Source organism: Salmo salar, chromosome ssa05 (assembly GCF_905237065.1).
Source record: "Salmo salar chromosome ssa05, Ssal_v3.1, whole genome shotgun sequence".
Taxonomy (NCBI): Eukaryota; Metazoa; Chordata; class Actinopteri; order Salmoniformes; family Salmonidae; genus Salmo; species Salmo salar.
In genome coordinates this window covers 59,512,337-59,533,816 of record NC_059446.1, presented here as the reverse complement: position 1 = coordinate 59,533,816, position 21,480 = coordinate 59,512,337, and the positions used below count along the sequence as shown (strand labels likewise).

At 40.8% G+C, this 21,480-nt stretch overlaps 1 protein-coding gene across 1 annotated transcript; it reads left to right on the top strand.

The window, feature by feature from the left end:
* Positions 1-1,391: 1,391 nt before the first annotated feature.
* onecutl (one cut domain, family member, like) lies at positions 1,392-21,352 on the top strand. The gene is made up of 4 exons (XM_014200823.2): positions 1,392-1,700; positions 9,452-9,536; positions 9,971-11,333; positions 17,123-21,352. Exons 3-4 carry the CDS (start codon positions 10,298-10,300, stop codon positions 17,431-17,433), a joined length of 1,347 nt encoding a protein of 448 aa, XP_014056298.1. The 5' UTR covers positions 1,392-1,700; positions 9,452-9,536; positions 9,971-10,297; the 3' UTR covers positions 17,434-21,352.
* The last annotated feature ends 128 nt before the right edge of the window (positions 21,353-21,480 follow it).

Sequence of the window (21,480 nt, the reverse complement as noted above, 5' to 3'; positions counted from 1 at the left end):
GTTCTCTTCAGCCTTTTAAGGTTTCAAACATGCATGTTTCAAATACAATGTAAGTGCGTTTCTATCCAGACTAAAAAGTGGCCACTGTTTGTTAGAAATGCACTCAAAATGTATAAACATTATGGGGACATTATTAGGATTCCGTTTCCTTTGTGGTGTTTCTAAACCAATGTAATAACAATCACCCTCCACCCACATAACACAACAGTCTAAAGTGGGAATTTACAATACCTAAATTCTGTTCTAAAACGGTCAAATAAATAAATCAGACGAGACCCTATTGGTAGGTAATTTAATAATTAAAAACTCTAAGCTCTAAAATACATTGTACGGCATAAATACATGTTACCCCAACTAATAATATAGTTATTATCTTGACTCAATGATAATAAAATATTTGCAATAGATTCAGAACACATTGTCAGTAATAATTCATACAATAGGTGCCATTGCAGCCTTTTTCTTATTGATTGCACATCGTGAGAGGGTAAAATGATACGGAGGGGGAAAAAGGAAACATTTCAACTCACAGACAGATGTAAATGGATCTACACCATTCTGGCCTCGGCAGTGAAGTTACCAGAAGGCAAAACCACATTGGGTTAAGGTCAGGAGGATAAGCCCATACTGTCAGCCATAAAAGGCCACCTTGTATTGTAGAGTTGCCAACGTAGCATTGCCTCCTCCCTGCATGAATCCTTTCCCTTTATCTTCTGCCATGTCTCTCATGTGAGCCTCAGTAGTTGCAGAGACATGTTTTATTTCTGTGTTTGAGTCCATATCCTGAGGACGGTTTGGAAGTTTTTCTTTCTATTAATAATATTGGGGGGTGGGAATGTGGTTATGCATTTGCTTTGGTACAAGGCAGGATGTTCTTTAGTCTTTTTTAAAAGCCCTGAGCTGTATGAGTATATTTTCTCTTAAACATTTGTATCCCTTCTGAGACCAACCTTTTTCTGCCCTGAGGATTCTGTAGGCCTCCCAGCCCGAATAACTGAAACAACACTACAGTACTAGCCTACAAAAAAGGAAGAATATGGGTTAAGAGCTACAGTATGAACATCCAAATGTGAAGTTCACTGATAGGGAAGAGAAAAAAGAAAGACTGAGAAAGAAAAGTCAGCCTTTCACTCTGTGTAATTAGATTGATGTGACAAATTTGCCCCAAACATTTGGAAAATTATAATTTATTACAATTACCACAGAGATCCCCTGTAGCAAGAGTGCTTGAACTCTGTGTGTTTTGTGTGTGTGTGTGTGTGTGTGTGTGTGTTTGGCTGGGGAGAGTGAGGGGGGTGTTTGAGATAGTATCAATCGCCAGGCCAGGCCATTGAATGTATTGATTAGTTACCTTTCTTATTAACATGCTGATTAAAGAGAGAAGGGAGAGAACCGGTAGGCAGGAGAGAGACGCACATATGCAGCTGGGACACAGAAGAGCCCTGCCGCAAGCAGGGAGACAGAGCTCAGGCAGAGGATGCAGAACGGATTAAAAAACAGGACAAGGAACGGAAAGCAGGGGATAATTTGAGGAGAGGAGAGCTCCGGAGCAGGCTGCGGCTGCGGAACGGAGGATGGGAGAGGAGAGGAAAATGGATGCAGGTGCTGACCTGACAGAGCGACGCTGCCGGCTTCAAACCCTAAACAGCCCCGACTGGACAACACTGAGCTAACCCGCAAAGACTCATACACTCTTGGCTGTAAGAGACACACACTCTCATGCTGACAGGCCAAGGCAAGCATTATCATGATAGAAAATAGAACAGTATGTATGATGTTAATCTATTTGTAAATGTTTCATAAGTGGTATCTCTAATGCACAGTGGCAAATGGTCATACATCGTTAAGCAGTTATGATTAGGGAATTCATAAGATGGTTATGGATATTTCTGAGAAATTGTTTTTTATTCCAAGCGGGACTGAAAGGTGTGGAGGGCATGCAAGAAGGGAGATGATAGAACGGCAGGGTTTGTTTGTGTGAGTGTGTGTGTGTGTGGGGGGGAGAGAGAGAGCATGAGAGACAGAGAGAGAATTGAATTGAGAGAGAGAGAGCTAGTCAGAGAGAGAGAGAGAGAGAGAGAGAGAGCGAGAGAGGGACAGAGAGAGAAGAGAGAGGGATAGAGAGAGAAGAGAAGCGAGAGAAGGAGGGGGGTCGGGAAGAAAGAGGGGGAGAGGGGGTGTTCGTGTTAGTTTGCTTTGGAATCAAATCTGTTGAACTATAGGTAGAACAGAAAATAAAATACAATATGCAAGAACCAAAACATATTGCATCAACATAGTCATCGGTATCACAAGACAATCAAAAGGCATTAGCCGCAATAGGTTGCAGTGAAACATGTGGTGTTGCGCAATCAGAATCTTTTCTGATATTCTATTAGATTTATTGTAGAAGAATCCTAAATAGGTATTTTTGGAATAATTTCAGTAGGTACTATGCATAGATTCTATAAAACTATATTCTGGGATTTGAAAAACAAGAAAATGGGGTCTCTGACAGTTGTTTTGGTATACAGGTGAGGGATGGGACTAGGGAAATGTAACCCCTCTCAAATTCACACAGCGCTCGAGAAGCAAGAACTGTGACAGGCTGGGAGTATGGGCTTTCCATGGTGACATCATAAATTGGTTTACAGACAAATAATAATAGATAGTAGACAAATAAGAAAGAGAGTTCCAAACCTCTCTGCCAATAACAGCTAGTTTTCAGTTTCCCCCTCCCCACTCAGACCACTCCCAGACAGTTCTAGCTAAATTCTTGCTTGTGAAAGAGTTTTTTGCTAAAAATCTTTGCCCATTGTAATATATTAGAGTAAGGCACTAATATTATTACTCAGAAATGATTTGAGATTGATACAAAAACGGCTGCATTGGGCCTTTAAGCTCATTAAATGACTGGTGAACAGCTTCCCAAATCCCAGACTGTGGCTTTAAAGATGGCTCTAAATGTTTTATTGACCAGGAGGAATAAGGTGAGATTGTAACCATGACCTAAAGGCAATATTTATATCACATTATCTTTGACAATTTTCTTCATACAACTTTGGGGTTTTAGTTACACAAGATCAATTTGACTGTGTTTAATGATACTGCACTCATACGTTCCTGTAGGCCTATGTTGCCACCTGCAGAAACTGCACAAGGAAAGTCAGTTGTTGAGTAGCCTAATGCTAATGTTCAAACTTTACAGAACTCCTGCAAAGTTAAGGTAAGATGTGTACCAGATCCAGGGAGTAAAACAAAGCGCAACTATATCGACCCTTCTAACCCGTCGAGCAGAAGGTTGCGTATAAAATCGTTTTTCCCTCTTTCGGGAAGCAAACATTAGCAATAAGATAATGTCATTAACATAAACAATGGATTCCTGTAATTATTCTAATTATAACAGCGATGTGATTTTTAGGTCTACATTTGTAAATATGCAAGATGCTTATATTGATTAGGCTAAACATCAACAATATGCACACACTGAACACTTAGCCAACGCTGAACTAAGTTAACTGAACTAAGCTAAAACAACTCAGAATGTGGTTTTATCGAAGACCCTCATGTTGATAACATTTATGCCATAATTTTAGCCAACAGCTGCACCTGGCTGCACACACGTGTCTTAATATGAAAACTCGATGCATCGAATAGTCGATACTCCTCAATTATTAGCCTAGGCTAGGACAAAAACTATCTGCGATGTATTATAATCTACTATTTTAATTTAATTGAGACCACTGTAAACAAAAGTACAGTAATTAGGCTAATTGTTTATCTTATTGGGCGTTTGAATCAAAATGTTTTTTAAATTGTTTGACAGGTTACAAATAGCCTACGTGTAACATATTATATTGCCTATAGGACGTCTAAGTTGAATATTAAACTGTAAAAAAAAGTCAAAGCTAAAGTCAAATGACTAGATCTGTTCATAGAGAAAATAGTGTAAGGCATAAAAATCAGAAGTGCACAAAGTTGTTCTGACCCTGACATTTAGGATATCATTACTGGCATTGGTAGGCGACTGACTGAATACAGTGAACGTAAGATATGCTGCTATACTTTTAGAATAAAATCAAAATTCTTAGAACACAAAAATATTCATTTCTAAATGGGTAAGTATCCTATATTCGCGCTCTTTTGGCACCTAAGTGAACCCCTGGGCTACATGTTGAGCCTATGTTGACGTCAACCTGTCATTCAACGCAGTTGATATGTCTTTTGGATCTCATCAAAATATTGGATCATAATTGGATAGCAAATATGAGTTTGCTTTCCAAGATGACACATTTTTAAGGGAAGTATGGATGCGTTATCCACAACTAAAAGTACATCCACAATTGATTATCAAGTTATATGTCTATCGGATTTATTGACTCACTCATGTATTGACTCACTAAAAACACCTGTTTTGTCTTAAGTTGTAAGTTAAACGAATATGATGCAGACTTTTCATTGATGAATAGATCAATAGCCTAGAATTTTATTTTCTGATGTTAAAAATCTAATCAAGTCAAATTAATTCAATTATTGATTATTCTCTTGCATCAAGCATCATGGTAGTAATTTATTTATTGATTGGTTGATGGGTGTGTTTTCCTTTAAGGAATTAATATGTAGGCCTAATGAAATAAACACAATAAAATGAAGTCCTACAGTTTCAGGGGGGAGAAAAAGACCACGAAAAAATATATATATTTTAGAGACAAATGAGTATATTCTTACTTTAAAAAATGTTGCATGAGGTAGTCCTAATCATTTGAGAAATAATTAGATTAGATAATTGCTTTAAAATGATTCTGCGGTTTAAAAAACACTCAGCAATGTGGTTACAATGAAGGCTACTTCGTAATACCTTTTTATTCAGCTATCTTTATTTAGATTTTATCTTGAAACTGACAAACAAATTGCACAACAATACAAATAAATAGATATTTACAATTTACAAGTTGGCATATCACCTTTATAGCCTAACTTTTGTCTATTTATGGCATTAGCAGTTTATACTTTTCCAATAGACCTATAGTCTACCATTTATAGGCCAAATGCACTCCCATATGTGACCAAATATACGAACATTTATGATATACTTGGAATAAACATAATGTAAAAGGAAGCCTACAGTTTGTTATGCAAATCCCAAACTCAACTCCAAATGCCATCCATACACCTCTACGTCACCGCATAATGCCTAACCAGACCAACAAACTGGCGACATTTTCTTGATTTAAACTATTGAAACTATTTCAACTTTTGACATGCTCTGGCCTATTTCAAGTAGCAGACATGTTAATGACCTTATATAAAGTGAAAATGCTGAAGTTCGTGTAACTGGGATTGGTGTAATGAAAGTGATAATTTAGTAAGAGAATAGACAACAGAAAAAAATATATTTTTTGTGCCTATCAAAATATATATCCAATGGACTGCACAATGAACGTTTGGAATAGTTTTTACAATGTAAAAATGTCAAGATCTTTCAGTTTATGAGCGTATGGTTTGTTAACTCGTTAAAATAAAAGTTAGTCTGTCCCATGCACATGGTGAGATAGGCCTACATAAGCCTATACTGACACAACGAAAATGGAAAGTAACTTTTGGATGCAAGGTTTTGTTGAACAATCACAAGCTGTTACAGGAGAGCATGTAACGTTTGTATGGTTTGGCTGCATTTACGAATAAACGAGAAGTAGTGTATGCATAAATAATGATGAAATAAATAAAGTTCATAATACAGAGTAAAACGTTAATAAATGTAATAACCTCGAATGTGTTCCTCTGTGTTTCTCTTGCAGAATAGGCCTAACTGAGTGTTCAGGGATCGGCAGAAGTATAGTGCAAGGCCTTGTGTTTAATTTTTGTTTTATGGTTTGCCTATTAGGTATTCGACTCAACTAGTCTATTCAGTACATACATATTGTAAATGATGTTTTCTCAATTAAAAAAAAAGGGAATCTGATAACTCTGAGACAATATGCCTACAGATCACATGTTCAGCCTTAATATTTCCACACATAACATCTTCACTGTGCGTGTACGAAACTTGAGGTTAGCTTAAAAGTTAATATGTAAGTGTAAGCCGTGCGCGTGTGTGTACATGTTTGTGTGTGTGATATTTCATCTTGATGCACTTGGCCTGTAGCTTACTTTTTTATCCTTATCTTTAATGGATTCGAGGAAAAGTTAGTCTGGTAAGGAGTCTTTGCTTAATGGTTAAAGCAGAGGAAACAGACATGGTCTCAAAGCCCTGTCCCTTATGGGCTAGAAGGCAAACAACCAAGGCACTGGACACGGTTTCGCTTTCAGGTTTCATGTGTTCCATCATTCGCGCAGAAAAATGCCTCTGTTTTCAAGTGAAATCATGCCGGATTTAATAATGCATCATCTCAAGATGAAAGCACCATCAAATAAGATCATAATGCTACAATCCCCAAGACTCATATCAAACTCAGTAGGCTATTGTGTAATGTAGAAGCATATAGGCCTATGCTTCAAACAATTATTTGAAAACATTTGCCAGATATGTTGACTAGCCTACATTAGGAAATAGAAATAAATCCTAAAGATAACTGAAACTCTTCATGGGTAGGAAAAGCCTATGTCTTTTCCTGTAGGCTATGCATCACATAGTCCTTTCTAAAAAAAAATTAAAAAATGCAAAGCAAAAACTGATTTGTATGAAGGTCTAGAGCGATTTGAAGCTAGTTCTAAGATTGAAAATCTTACAGATATAGATCAGCAAGGGAGTTGTGGCCTAGTTTTCCTTCCTCGCAGATTTCATGCATCCATTGAGGAACTGTTCTCCTTTAGTGGTGCTGAAAAAGGTCAACTTGAAATCTGTGATACAATGACAATGTATGATAAGAGTAAACATTTGTTTTTTTTATATGTATCTGTGCCTCAACATATCCTGATTAAACTCATTAGATCTTTGCGTCAGGTACGATATTTGAGATTTTAATGTGCAACAAATATAATACAGTAACATCTTTTTAATCCGCACGTTTATTCTTGTCATCATGATGCTTGTCATTGTTGGTATTATAATGGAAATAGCCATATGTAGCCGGCAATAGGCCTGTGTATCCTACAATAGGCCTATAACATAATATATTGTCTTAGACAACTGGCGAAATGTTGTATGATTGTGTGCTATTTGAGGTGAAAGTAGCATCCAGTTTGGTAGGCCTTCAAAGCAAGAGCTCCGTCTGTGAAACCTATAGGCTATGTGATTATTATGCTAATACAATTTAGGTAAGGGAAGTGGATAGATTTTGAGAAAAATCTATGAGTTAAGCATTTTATGTGAGCAGTAGCCTTGACAAAATCATTAAAGAAAATGACAGTAGACTTGCGTTTTAGTCCGATAGCAGCATAGGTCAAAAACAAAACAATGTCCATATGACGATATATAGTCTATTGATTTGCTTTTTGGCAAAGAGAGAAATAACCGGACAGTCTCTTTTTGATTTCGTCGAGAATAGCCTGGTGTTGTTTTTGTATAATCTTAATCAATGTGCGGATTTGACAAAAATAAAAACAGTAGCCTACTGTTTGTCTTTCTGTCAATGACATATATTGTTAATACTGATAAGACGCGGAGTTGAGGGCCACATACTCCAGGCCAGCGTCTGAGTGCTGAAGCTCGGGTGTCAGCATGCCTACTCGAGTTTTCCAGCCACAGAAGGTGAACTTTCACCCCGACCTCCTAAAATACCTTTTTATTTTCGCTCTGTAGCTGATGACCGTTTTACCTCCAGCTACTTGCTATCCATACATGTATCTCACCATCCAGGCTTTCTCGGCGCGGATCGATAGGGCAGCATCTGCTCCGGGAAGGCATCGGTCCCACCGCACACGGAATTTTTTCAAACGCCAGAATTGCTCATCTCTGAAAATTAAACTGACAGTTAGATATGATTAGTATGCCTAGTATCAACCACATCTCCTTCTCTCAACTCCCAAATCTCTCTATCTGACACACACACACACACACACACACACACACACACACACACACACACACACACACACACACACACACACACACACACACACACACACACACACACACACACACACACACACACACACACACACACACAATACAGACAGACACATACACACACACACAGTGGCCTCACCAAATATGTGCTGTGTTAAATGAAAAGCCAGAGCAATATCTGCTATAGGTCGAGTATCTTATGTAAAAAGGTCGCATTTAAACGAATGGCCTCATTGATCTTGTTTAGAACTACAGATTGAAGTACGCAATCTGGTGTCAATGGGCCAGCTCAACCGTGGTTTGAGTGCTGATTAAGAGGTTCCCTAAATGAATCAGCTACAAGCGTGTCACTTGACAACGTTTATTTGTAAGTGGTTGAATTCACATTTTCCTCAAATCTCCAAAATAAGATTAAAAAAAGAAGCTTTAAAGCAGGAGGACATTATAATATAATTCAGATGAGCCCTATGGAGAGATGCAGATTTAGGTTTCCCAAAATGGGTGGTGAGAGTCTACACCATGTAGTCAATATAAATATATTTTCAATAGTTAATAAGACTGTAATGCGATTCTTATAATTGCATATTCATGACTAATAACTTGTGTTATTATGAATAGGCCACTATGCCTAATAATAATAGTAACAGGGTACTATTATAATAATCACAAAATAATAATAAGAATTCAACCACTACTACTACTACTACTACTACTACTACTACTACCACTACTAGTAATAATAATAATAATAATAATAATAATAATAATAATAATAAAGGAAAATATGGACACAAACAATTGTTTACAGTTAAATCTGCAGTCCGGCATCAGGCTAAAGATAATAATAGGTTTGTGTAGCATGGAGGGACACAAAAGCACAACACAATAAGCTATCTCAGTGAGCTACAGTAGCCTAACCGTTGCAGTCCAGGATCAGGTGAATTAAATAGCTGAGCCATGGTCAGGATGTTCGCAAAATTCATAAGCTCTGCATGCTATTAGATACAAAAGGCTTAACTTGGGGGTTGTGAGAAAGGGTTCGTCTTCACCTAGTTGGTCAAACCCTGCCCCCTCCCTGGAGACGTTGGCCGAAGCGAAAGGGTTAATTGGAGTTGGAATTTCATTGCACATCTGTCAGATTTTTAAGACTGTGACGTAGCCTACTGAAAGATGCGAGTGTGAGCGGGGGGAGGAAGAGAAGCGAAAGAGTTGGTGGGGCTGAAATCGATGAAGTAGCAGGCTGAGGGAAGAGGAGGAGGAAAATCTCACGAGATAATGAAAGAAAAAGAGGAGAGCTGCTAGGTAGAGAAGAGCGAGGCTACAGTTGGACGTTTGACTTTAAAAAAATACGAAAGGACAGGGAAAAGACGACGTATACCTAACCGCCAATTGTTTGGCCTCTTGTTTTATTGTGTGAAGCATCCCTCCGTGCATCTGACCAATTGTGTGAATCTGCGCCGACAGGCAGGAAGACAAGAGACAAGCGACACAATCGGAGAGATGCAGAGGACCGACAACAGACGCAGATGCGCTCATATAACAGAATAAGGTAGGAATAATACAATTAAGCGGCCACATATCTGTTTATTTTTGGTGTCGTTATATCTCAAAACAACTTAAAGTCTCAGACATTTCCTAAATAGAACATAATACCACCATTTGTTGTCCGTGTTGTGTTGAGAAATATGCAAGCATGACGCACGTTAATGTCCAAATATTCGTGTGCGCGCTCATTGAGTATTCAGAACTTTGCATGAGAGGCAGTAATGTGATTTGTAAGAGTGGATTTGCCTGTGAAGACATCTCGATGTCTTTTTTTTTTGTGTTACATATGCATTGATCGGCTCTCGTAGGAATTAAAAAATACTCTTAATGTTTGAAATGCTTGTGACTGTGGTTATAGTCTACAATAGCTTAGACGTCACTATTGCATGAGCAGGCTATAACTAAAATACAGACGAGTAAACATTTGATCTCCCGCAGGCAAAAGAGCGACGATTCTGCGGAGGAACACAGTTGAGCCCCAAAGAAAGGATGAGAAGAGTGTTGTAGCACAAATCCAAATGATGTGATAGTTAATCTTACTGAAGCTGCTTCACACTTGATTTCCTGGAGTTTGAAGGACTTTAAAGAGACTACTTAAGTTGTTATCAGATAATTAATTAGACAGTATAGAAGCTCATAAATCAATCCATTTAGAAATCAATAAATCCATAGTATTGTGCAACAGGAGAAGGGCCGTCCAGACTGTTAGGCTACTGTTAAACAACACCATCAAGATAGAAAAAAGGTAAATTCACTGAATTCAAAATGGATGGAAGCCTAGGGGAGATGTCTGTCCAAATCCACTCTGAGCTCCACAGTCAGGATGGCAGAGCGATGCTGCATTCACGGGACCTTTCAGCTGCTTTCCCCAGGCCCTCCCTTGGGGGGCACTCCATGTCCCTGGAGCCTGAGCACCGACCTCCAGGTTTCGACCACTCCATGTCAGCCCTGGGCTATGGAGGAGATGCTCCATCTAGCTGTGGTAGCACGTACACCACACTAACCCCCCTGCAGCCCTTCGATGACAAATTTCACCACCACCATCACCACCACCATCCCTGCCTGCCGGTCAGCAATGTCATCGGGAGCTTTACTCTCATGCGTGAGGACAGAGGCTTGGGTGGCAACTTCTACAACCCTTACGGCAAAGATCTGGGGATGACACAGAGCCTTTCGCCACCTTCTACAGGCTCTGGCTTGGGGACACCCATGCACGGTTACGGGAGCCTGGGAAACAGCCCCAACGGCAATGGTGGCCAGATGCTTCCAAGTGGTTACGAGGTCCATGGAGGCAACATCTTCTGCAGGACCGCGGACTTCGGCAGGGAGATGTCCCCTCCAGGGCTGGGCGGCGACTCGTCGGTCAGCCATCAGCTGAACAAGATGGAGGCTCACCAACACGCGCCCAGCCACCATCCTCACATCTACAGCCAGCACTACCAACACCATCACCCCAGCCAACAGTCCTCAAAGGCCGGGGAGCTCCCCCACTCCTCGTCCTCTTCGCCCAGCAGTGAGGGCATGCTGCCCAGCTCCCAGGGCGGTGGAGGTGGAGGGGCTGGAGAGGAGATCGACACCAGGGACGTGGCCCAGAGGATCATCACTGAGCTGAAGAGGTACAGCATCCCCCAGGCCATCTTTGCAGAGAGGGTGCTGTGTAGGTCACAGGGCACTCTGTCTGACCTCCTAAGGAACCCCAAGCCCTGGGGCAAGCTCAAGTCTGGCCGCGAGACCTTCAAGAGGATGTCCCGCTGGCTGCAGGAACCCGAGTTTCAAAGGATGGCCTCACTGCGGCTGGAGGGTAAGATCTCTTTCCATTTCTCTCCACCTCTCCATGTTTTTCTCCAAAAATCCAACAAGATCTGTATGCTGCTCAGAGGAATGAAAAACTAGTTGTGTCTTTCCTATGTTCCTAAAGGATAGATTTCAATGATAGGTCCATAGTTTGTACAGTCATGCCTTTCACATTTAGACCTCTCACAAAATACATGTTACAAAGCATTCAAGGAGCAGGGTACACAATGTATTGTGATCTAGTTAACCATTAGAATGGACATTTTCCCTTCTTAAATGAACCATGGCGATCATAATTACAAGGATTATTGTTGGTGAAACCGCCATAAATCCGCCATAAAATACTATTTGTTTCTGCATGGCTGAAGTTAAGAGTTGGGGAGATAGTTAGGAAATGTTGTTTCTGTTGTGGAAATATACACCTGTGCTTTCACCCACACTTCATATGAAATCCCCATATCTTAGAAAATTAAAATGAATATTTGTGAAATGGGAGTACAAGATAAAACAACATTATGAAAAAAAAAATCTGTATTTTTAAAAGGCAGGACATGATTTGGTTGACATTTGATATTCTTTGCGGATATGCACTGAAGAAGATAGCAGAATGTACAGCGCTGTGTTACAGTGTTGTCACTCCATAGAGACTGAGAACCCATCTGATACACGAAGCACAGAAAGAGATCCAAGTGAACACAGTAATATGATATGGGCTGAGCGGAGTGTGTATATGTTGGCAGGGGTCTGTGAGCTGTGTAAGCAAGCACAGTTGATCACAGCTTTTCACTATCTGTCAGCAGCCCAACTGATTAAGCCCAAAAGCACAATAGGGCTCATAAGTAATGATTGTGCACTCTTGCAATCCTCTTACAATTATTGATCTTTGATTGTTTAGCTCTCTGAACACATGTGTACATCCTCAGTTTGACAACATTTTACACTGATCACACTCAACCCAGTTACAAGTGATGAATTATCTTGTTTAGATTTGCAGAGTTTCTGTTATGTGACAGCTTTGCTGTCTACAGTATATCTTCGATGCATCCAATCTTTACTTGAAGCAGTGTTATTGTGCAAGGAGGAAATGTTTTCCCCCTGCCACTGAGGTGTTGTGCCATCTGTAAACATGATTTTTTTTTTCATTTTGTGGAAACACCACCTTTTTATGATAGATGAACCAACAATTTGGATTATCTTGCAGTATTCTTGTTATTTTACCTCAACGGTCATAGATTTTTTTTTTTCACGACTCACTGCTCAAAATTCAAGGAGCAGATCAATCCGAGTCATAAAAAATTAAGGAGCTTACATGGGGGATGTATTGCAAGCGTACTAACATTTGACAATGTAAACTTGCATATTTAGTTATTGGCAAAGGCACAATTTGGACAGCTCTGCACTTTTCTAAATAACCTACTTTCTGAAGGGGTTGTTTTTCCCTTCCCAGCCAACCCCCTTTTGTTTAATTACAAGCCTCTATTGATTTCCATGGGAAAGAGCAGCACGCCATGCCCACACATACCTCGACCGCATCGGCAGATCGAGACAGGAATTAGAATGCACAGTGCCCTGTGCTCCCTAGTCTGAAGATAGCTCAAGTGTTCTTTCCGTCACGCCTCAAGTTTTAAGATGATCTACCTTAATGCAGCACTTCCTTAAATACCCATCAGGTCCTTCAGCATGTCAGTGTCTCAGCCAGCTCTCCATGTTTATTTTTATCATGCCAGTTATCTTCCCTCGAGAAAATGTTTTATTATGCAAAGCTTTAGGATAAATGGTGGACCTGATTATGTAATTTCATCGTCTTTTAATGTTCCTCTTCATGTGGAGACATTCTGAAGCGCTTACACTGAGAAGGTTATTTTTTCTTTCTCCTGTTTAGTGGTTATGCTCTCTGGCACTGTATATTAGATGCATCTTCAGCAGTGGCGGTTCTAGACCATTTCAACTGGGGGGGCCAAGCTGGGGCCAGTTGTACTGTTAGAGGGGCCAGTTACATTAGACGTTATTGTTGTCATATCGTTTTCTTCACTGCATTGCAGGCATTAGCAGGCAAAAGACCATGTTCATAATCATTAGTGTTCCACGTTGCCACTGTCTAATAACGGATGTAAAAAAAGAACGATAGCAAAAATTAGTCATGTAAAAATGATTTCATACTCCACATTTAGGGTGGCCACAAGGGGGTCCAAAATTGTTGTCACAGGGGCACTGCCGCCCCCCCCCCAGAACCGCCCCTGATCTTCAGGCCAACCTCAGGCTGTGGAGGAGGCAATCAGGCTTTAGTCAGAGAAGAAGGCAGGGTGCAGCTAAAGACCACACAGTGGTGCTTGAACACTTTAAGTCGCGAGGGATCAGGGAACCTAACTTTAAAGATGATGGCTGAAGCCCTTGACTGAAGGTCTAAATGAATAAGAAAGGTCAATGCCGTTTATGTCTCAGGTCCAGTGGCTGCGCCATCCCCCAGTAATGAAAGCCATGAAGCCAATCCACTGTATATACGCTGCTATATTCAGTTCAGTTATCCTAGCTCAAAGGTCACAAGGGAAACATTTGCATATAAAAAAAATTGTACCATTCCAGTATGGTTTTAACTGCCCAGTCTCCCAAACAAACAATGTTGTTTTTATCGGGTTGTTGCAGCTCCCCATTCTGGCGCGGAAGGGGTTAACCAGCCTCTATGGGTCGAGGAGTCTGAGCTGCACAGATTTAATCAATAATTTCTATCAGCCCCTGGCCCAAGAAATCAGCAGGGGGTGGGCTGGGGCTGGAGGGGGGAGACAGGGAGGGGGTCGGCTAGGAGGGGGGTGGAGGTTCAGACGCCGGGGGGTAGGGAAAGGGCTTTCGATCACGTTTCAGCAACACGAGACAAGGGCATACATCATGATCAGGGGCTGTTCCCACGATCATAAGAAGCCTATAGGGGAATATTTATGTCTCCAGGAGTAGCCCCAGTGCCAGGGATTTATAGCATGGTAATTGCAAGCCTTTTACACATGATTACAGCATAAGGAAGCATTTACTTAATGGTCGGCGTTAGGATCGCCAGTGAGTGAGGGAGAAAGGGATAGGATGGAGGGGCAGAGGAAAAAAGCAGGTGTAGGACACCCTGACTCCTTCAACAACCCATAATTCCACAGTACAAGCAAACTAACCACTGCTTTCATGTCATTGCTTTCATTACAATGTGTTTCTGAGCACAGGACAGTATGGGTTCTATAGCTGCAGTCTTCGTATTGACATGGTAGGAATATATAATGCCAGTAAAACATGTAGCAGTTGGGAAAACCTAATTATTTTAGTTGTGGTAATATTGACATGTTTCTGAAATTTCAGGCCGTTCAGATTTTAATGAGACATGGTTCGATAACTCTCAGAAATGTAAATGAGCTGTAGATGCCTAAAAGCTAACAGGCCCTGTAATCTCAAGTTGTCAAGAGGTTAGACATCTCAGAGTCTAACATTTCCTTCAGATAATGATTCAGAGTACATATACAGTGGGAATTACAGCACAATGTATTAAGGCACAACATTCACATTTGCTAAACTAGACCTCAGCTATAGGCTAGTGAATTTGAAATGTTGTCGTTATTATGGCACTGCTAATAAATGTCCTAATGATAAAATATGTATAAATTGTCTTTGAATTGCCGTTTATCATTTGCACTACTGTGGGTTACCAGCAAATATTAGGCTTATCAACCCTCAATGTGTGAGATGATTTTCAATGGGGAGATATACAGTAAGCCAATCTATCTATTGAACATCTCAGCGCCTTTTTTTTTAGACTGGGGGCAGCCACGCTGTGTGTGTGTGTGTGTGTGTGTGTGTGTGTGTAACAGCTTACGCTTTAAAAAGCCCTTCACCACCAGCAAAAAAAGCAATACAACCACACACTGTTGATTGAGACGTCTTAAAAGTGTGCATTTAGGTAATTACAAGAGTCACCCAAATATGTTTTAGTCCACTTAGGGCTTCTGAACACTCGGAGCAGTGCAGACTCTGCTTGTTTCAATCCTCTCTGACGTAACCTATTTAATAGAAAATAAATGAGTTCTCCCTATAGTGATTATCACTCACTCTCTCCGCCTCATGTAAATTACTTTTATGAGGAACGAATGATGTTGGAGTGTCCACTAAGACAATTCAGCGGGAAAGAGGAGGGAAAAGAAGGAGGGGGGGGGGGGCTGTGTTCATTTACAAAGACAACGGTTGGTGTAGTGTTTCCAGTACATACAGTATCTATTGTAGGTCTGCTTGTATATGTGGTCAAATGTTTAGTTGTGGGCAGAGTAGCCCATACACTTTGTATTGTCTAATCCTCATATGGATGCACTGCAGACACAGGCCATAGCCTATACCGTTTTCTCTCAACACTCTAATTAGGCTACATGTAAACATTGAACAATATATATACCAATTACTGCATTTTCTCTCAGACATGATGTTCTTTTTCCTTACGAGGACTGCGCTGGATGCTGTATACTATGATCCCAGACTGCAATTGTGTGTGAATAGCATAAACACTTTTCACCCTCCTGCGAATGATGCACAGACTTGCACATAGACAGACAGTTACCATCCTAATGCAAAAGACATTAGGGACTTTACTGCAAAAATGGCTTGTTATAGTCTACATTTGGATGCTATTAGGTTGGCATGGCCAATTTTGCCTACCTCAAGTTGGCTTCTCTTTTTTGCCTTGGAAAATGTCTGTTATTCCTGTAGAATGGTAGCCTCTGCCCCCATTGTTACATCTTTGCCCTCTGTCCTGGATAAGTGTAAATGGCAAACAACGACTTGGAATTTAGTCGAACTGAAATTCTAAATGAAAGCGAAGCGAAATTGTAGCCCGAGTCTTACCAGTAAATGTGTGAAAATGTTTAGGTAAAACTGTAACAGTAATTATTAAACAAACCTTTGATAGTCAACAATAGCAACAACATAAGCCAGAACTGCAGGTCGGCCCATTGAAGAAGGCGGTGTTGTTGTGCAGGAGGTAACATTTACATTTTATTTCATGCTCTAGTCTAGCGTAGGCTAATTCTGAAAACTCCCCGTTTGCTAATGTACATGAGCTGTGTTAACCTCATTTTCCCACCACACGCATGTCAGGTGTCACACAGGCGCACTGACCTGTCACAGGTCTGCACATGCCAACAGGAAACAGAGCAGCCTAGCCCAGTGACGTGAACACTGCATTTGCCTTTCGTGAACTAACACTCGCACTTGACTCCCCCCCACTAGCACTGACTTTGCTGTTAGCCACTTTATTGAGGAAAAATGTACTTGCTATGACTGAGATATGTGGTTGTCCCACCTAGCTATGTTAATACGAATGCACTAACTAATCTGGATAAGAGTGTCTGCTAAATGACTAAAATGTAAATGTTGACCTATTCAGTAAAAAATGAAATGTCTGCCTAAAATAACTTCTTTATTTGTTATTTATCTGTAGCCTACTTTATGTTTTTTCTTTGCTGGTGGGGGATAATGTCCATGACAACAATTCTTTTTAGGCTTAGTCTAGTTGTCTAGTAAGCATTTATCCAAGTTGAGTGGCCTACTTGCATGTAATAGTGTGACAGCCTAATGTCTTCATTTCTGGTGGATTAGGTTTACTTTACCAACTGTGCAGTGAAACAAGTTGCTGATTCATCTCTTTTAGCGAATCAAACTTGCTTAGCTAATCTGTTTTCCTTCAAGAAGTCCACTTTCTCTCAGTTAATCCATTTGTCCTAGTTAGCTAGCCAGTCTGTTTTAGCTAACCCATTTTTCTACTTCTTCTGCCTACAGCTTGCAAGCGGAAGGAGCAGGAGCAGAGTAAACTGGAGCGCAACCAGGGCCCCAAGCGCACCAGACTGGTGTTCACGGATCTCCAGAGGCGTACCCTATTGGCCATCTTCCGGGAGAACCACCGGCCAGCCAAGGACCTCCAGGTCACCATCTCCCAGCAGCTGGGCCTGGAGCTCTCCACCGTGAGCAACTTCTTCATGAACGCCCGGCGCCGCAACGTCAACAAGTGGGCGGAAGAGGGCCGCCCCTCCTCCACAGGCTCCTCAGGCTCCAGCGTGTCCTCCTCCGCCGTGTCCTGCAGCACGGCCTGATGGGATAGAGGTGGGCTGGGTGGGTGTCGTGGCAGCAGAGGGCACATAGACTGGTCTAGGTAGAGATCAGGCGTAATAATGTACTCCTCGTTATTAGAGGGAGAGAGGGAGTTGGCGTAGTTTTGTTTTTATGAAGAATTATCACACAGCATTTCAAACCAAAGTTGATCACTCCTTGATATTGAAGGGGTGATACCCAGAATAATATGAGAACTTGTATGAGACAAGTTCCTATAATTTGAATGGTCGTGGGTGAATACTTTATTCAAATTTTAAGAGGGTAACAGTGAGCACCCTTGATTTCTATCATTTCATCACATTCAATTTGAATATGGTAGGTTATGAAATCATATCAAATTTCATTTGCCACATGCTTCGTTAAGAACAGGTGTAGACTAACAGGGAAATGCTTACTTACGGGTCCTTTTCCAACAATCCAGAGTTAAACATGAAACTTTTTTATTTAAATTATGACACAAGGAATAATATGGTTATGAGGCTATTAATAATCAGGACTTTTCTTTGCCCTCAGGGCTAATTTCATCTCCCTTACTAGAAAGAGAAATCAAGAGGCATCACTGCATTGCATAACACCCCTAATTCAAATTTTCACCACCCATTACATCGACAGATCTCCATCTTATGTCCTTTGTTTCTCTGAGGAGTCAAGACGAAGGTCACAGAGAATAACACGGGGATTGTGACAAAATCATAGCTCCATCACATTTTGTAAAGAATGCGGCATGTGTTCCCATATAACATGGTTCGCAGGACTGCAGAACTCTGGATGATCAGGAGGTTATTTCTCTCTCTACGATTCTCCGTTTTCAATCATTACCTGTCATGAGAACCTTGACTTTTATTTTACACTTCTTGACAACGGTTCCAGCTTGAATGAATCACAGTTTTCAAGGAGCAACCTTGGTGTGTCTCACTTTAAATCGGGACAGAATCAGTAAATAAGGGCAGAATTTCAAGGGATGCCAAGTCAGAGACTTTTTGATGCAACCCTCCAGCTTTAAGACATTGACTGACCTACCAAACAAAAGCTCTGTAGCCATTTTGACTCAACCAAAACACTTTGAACACGACGGACGCAAAGGAAAGAAGTACTTGTAACACAATGTATAGTAATGGTGTAGTATTTTTTCCACTCATGTTTCGAAACACTTAACTGAACAAACCTCGGCTCCATTGCAAATCTTTTTTTACAGACGCCTAGAAAATGGAGGAATGTGATTCTTTCAGCCCTTTTGTACAGATTTCAAGCACATTGCTCTATTTATAGAAATCCAATGGAAGTATGAGTTGTTGTTCCAGTCCTGCTACGTACACCAAGGTCATTTTAGTTCCTCAAGGGACGGTTTTAACATGCTTCCTTTTAACCAGTTTCATTGGAGCAAGAATTGAAAATGCCATCGCTGAACTGATCAATGTATTTATTACTGCATTTCTGTATTTATTGTTTTTCTGTTGTTTTCTCTCTATTTATTTGGTTGTTTATTTATGCTATCTATATACTGTAAGTATTTATTTAATAATGCTTTGTATGTCTGTGTGAAACAGATTTTGTTTTCTGATGGGTACTTTTAGTTGTAGAATCCCATCGTAATACCAAAGATTAAGATTGTCCTCCCTGAATGTATGGCCTAAACCCCTTCCCTCTCCCCCGACTCCCAGTGATGTTACGTAACTCTCTCTTTAAGGCCTTTGTTTTGTAGAATAATGGGTATTTCTTTACTATTGGCAAATGTCTCTGTGGTCAGGTCTTATGCCAAGGCTAAGCTTGTTTGAATGTTGTGGTAATGTGACATCTCATAGGTTCACAGGTTGCTTGTAAAATTGTGTTCAAACATCATTCAGCAGAGTGTCTGGAGAGTCCAGGGATGCACTTACAGAGCATTTCAGGCTCTTAAGTGTGAATCCTTTGAGACCCCATGGAAACATGCATGCTGTGCATCTTCCTGGGGTTTGCATAGCAGTGACTCCCCTTGCTGCAGTGCACACACTCCTGTCTATGTCCTGCTCAATGTGATTTCACCATCCTCCAGACTCATCCCTTCTGCCAGTCTTCTCAGTTCCACAGGCTCCTCTAGCGTGTTCTCGGTTTTGCTTTGTCGGGTAGTGGGGAGGGATAGCTTGTCCACCAGCTAGCGTGCGCCTCTCCTGTCTTTAACCTTGGGAGGGGCGTGTTGTCGGGGCCCCTTCACAGCGTGCACTTGAAAGATGGGCGGTCATGAAAGAGGCCATCGACTTTTGCAGACTTCAAAGGGAGCCTTTTTCATCCGTCTCCTCTCTGCGTTTCTGGTCTAAGGGTCTGCTCCTGGCCAGACCCGTGGGTTGAGGGGTATTCAAAGGGGGCGGGGAGATCAGAGAAGTGGCTGAATCACCCCTGAACAGGGTGCAATGTTTTGGGAGAGGGGGTGGAAGGGCACAATAGAGTAGAATTAAAGTTTAATGAGCAACAATTGTAAGCATGCTGGGACCAAGGGAGGGGGTCAGTCTGGTGCAGGGAACATGAAAACCCCTACCAGTTTTGATGTTCCTTGTTTTCTAGCTTGTCATATGGTGTTCTATCAAAGACAATAGGATAGATCCCCATGACACCTTTATTTTTTTCCCGCTGCCCATATTTTAGAATAGAGTCTGCCTTCAAATGGGAGAGAGACTTCTCAGTCATCGTCTGCTCTGTCTTAACTGAGGAGAGAACTCTCCTTTGAATGGAGAGTTGATAAGACTATTGCAGATGGTCTGTCATCAATTTAGCCTGTTGCACCCCCTAGTGGATCGTAAAGAAATGTCTCTCTAGATTAAAGGACATCTTAGTCGACAATGTTTTCAAGCTCTTCTGAGGCTTAAAAACAAAGGTACATTATATACCAAAGTATAACTGAATATGCATGGATACCCTCTGATATTGTTTTTGTACTATAAGTGGGGTTATCATTCCATCTTAATTAGTACACCAGAAATCCAAAGATAGTGAAGTCCAGTGAGATGTGTTAAGTAGCACAGTATTTTTAGGTTCAGCATTTGAAGTTGGAACTGAGAGATTGACATGAAGTTGTGACTGTAGAGGAAGTATTTTGACTCCGTAACCCCAGTGTTCCCTTTGTCCCCGTGTACATGAATACTTACCCATCTACCTCAACTGTGTGAGATGTTGTGTGGCAAATAAGTTTCTTAACCAAAGATTCCATCCTTTCTGTCTATCTGTCTGTCCATCTGTCTCTCATGCTTTTTGAAAACCAAATGTGCTGGAATCAATCTGTTACAGGAGCAACCAAGCCCCATCCAGCCAAGGCGTAGTCCAGTGCACTACAGAAGTCATATTTACCAATAATCTGTATATAATCATTTTCAAGACCAAAAAAGTAGGTGACAATCCAAGCAAGGAGGATCTTGCTGTAATCAACGTTGCCTATTCCTTGTACCAAACTAGAATCATGTGACTTACTGTAACAGTTATGAAAGCCCAAGAATCAAGAGTTCAACCAAAAACAAAAAGTCAAGAGGAGACTAAAGCTATTTTTTCACATTTGTAAAACCATTATTCCTTTTCCAATATGTTAGTGTATTTGAAATACTGTTTGATCCCACTGTTGGAAGCAGGAATAAATGACTCCATACAAAAGCTTTAACGAGGCCAAATTGAGGGAAATATTGTATTTGACATGGGTTTGTGTCTGGGTTCCTGAACTAGGACTCACCCACCATACTTATCGTGCCATTCTCGTCCATGTGTTAGACTAACTAATGAATGTGGCTAACCAACCAAAGGCTTAAAACACAACACTTTAAATGTCAATCATGGTGGGACATTTTGTAACAACTAAAGAGAATCCCTTTGATTACCTCATGTGAAATTGTTTGTTGTGATGTTGCACCAAAAAATTAAAATGACTCATTTGTAACCCAATTTAGTTTGCTGACTTCATTCACGCTGCATGGCAACACACATGACGTAGGTCTACATACTTGTCATTTTGACTGTGACTGAGGAGATGGAAATAAACACACATTGCAATTTACAGTCAGTACAGTTTG

Excerpts from the sequence above, each read along its gene's own strand:
- onecutl (XM_014200823.2), top strand. The coding sequence starts at position 10,298 with ATGGATGGAAGCCTAGGGGAGATGTCTGTCCAAATCCACTCTGAGCTC. Across the intron at positions 11,334-17,122 it reads GGCCTCACTGCGGCTGGAGG|CTTGCAAGCGGAAGGAGCAG; the intron begins GTAAGATCTCTT and ends TTCTGCCTACAG.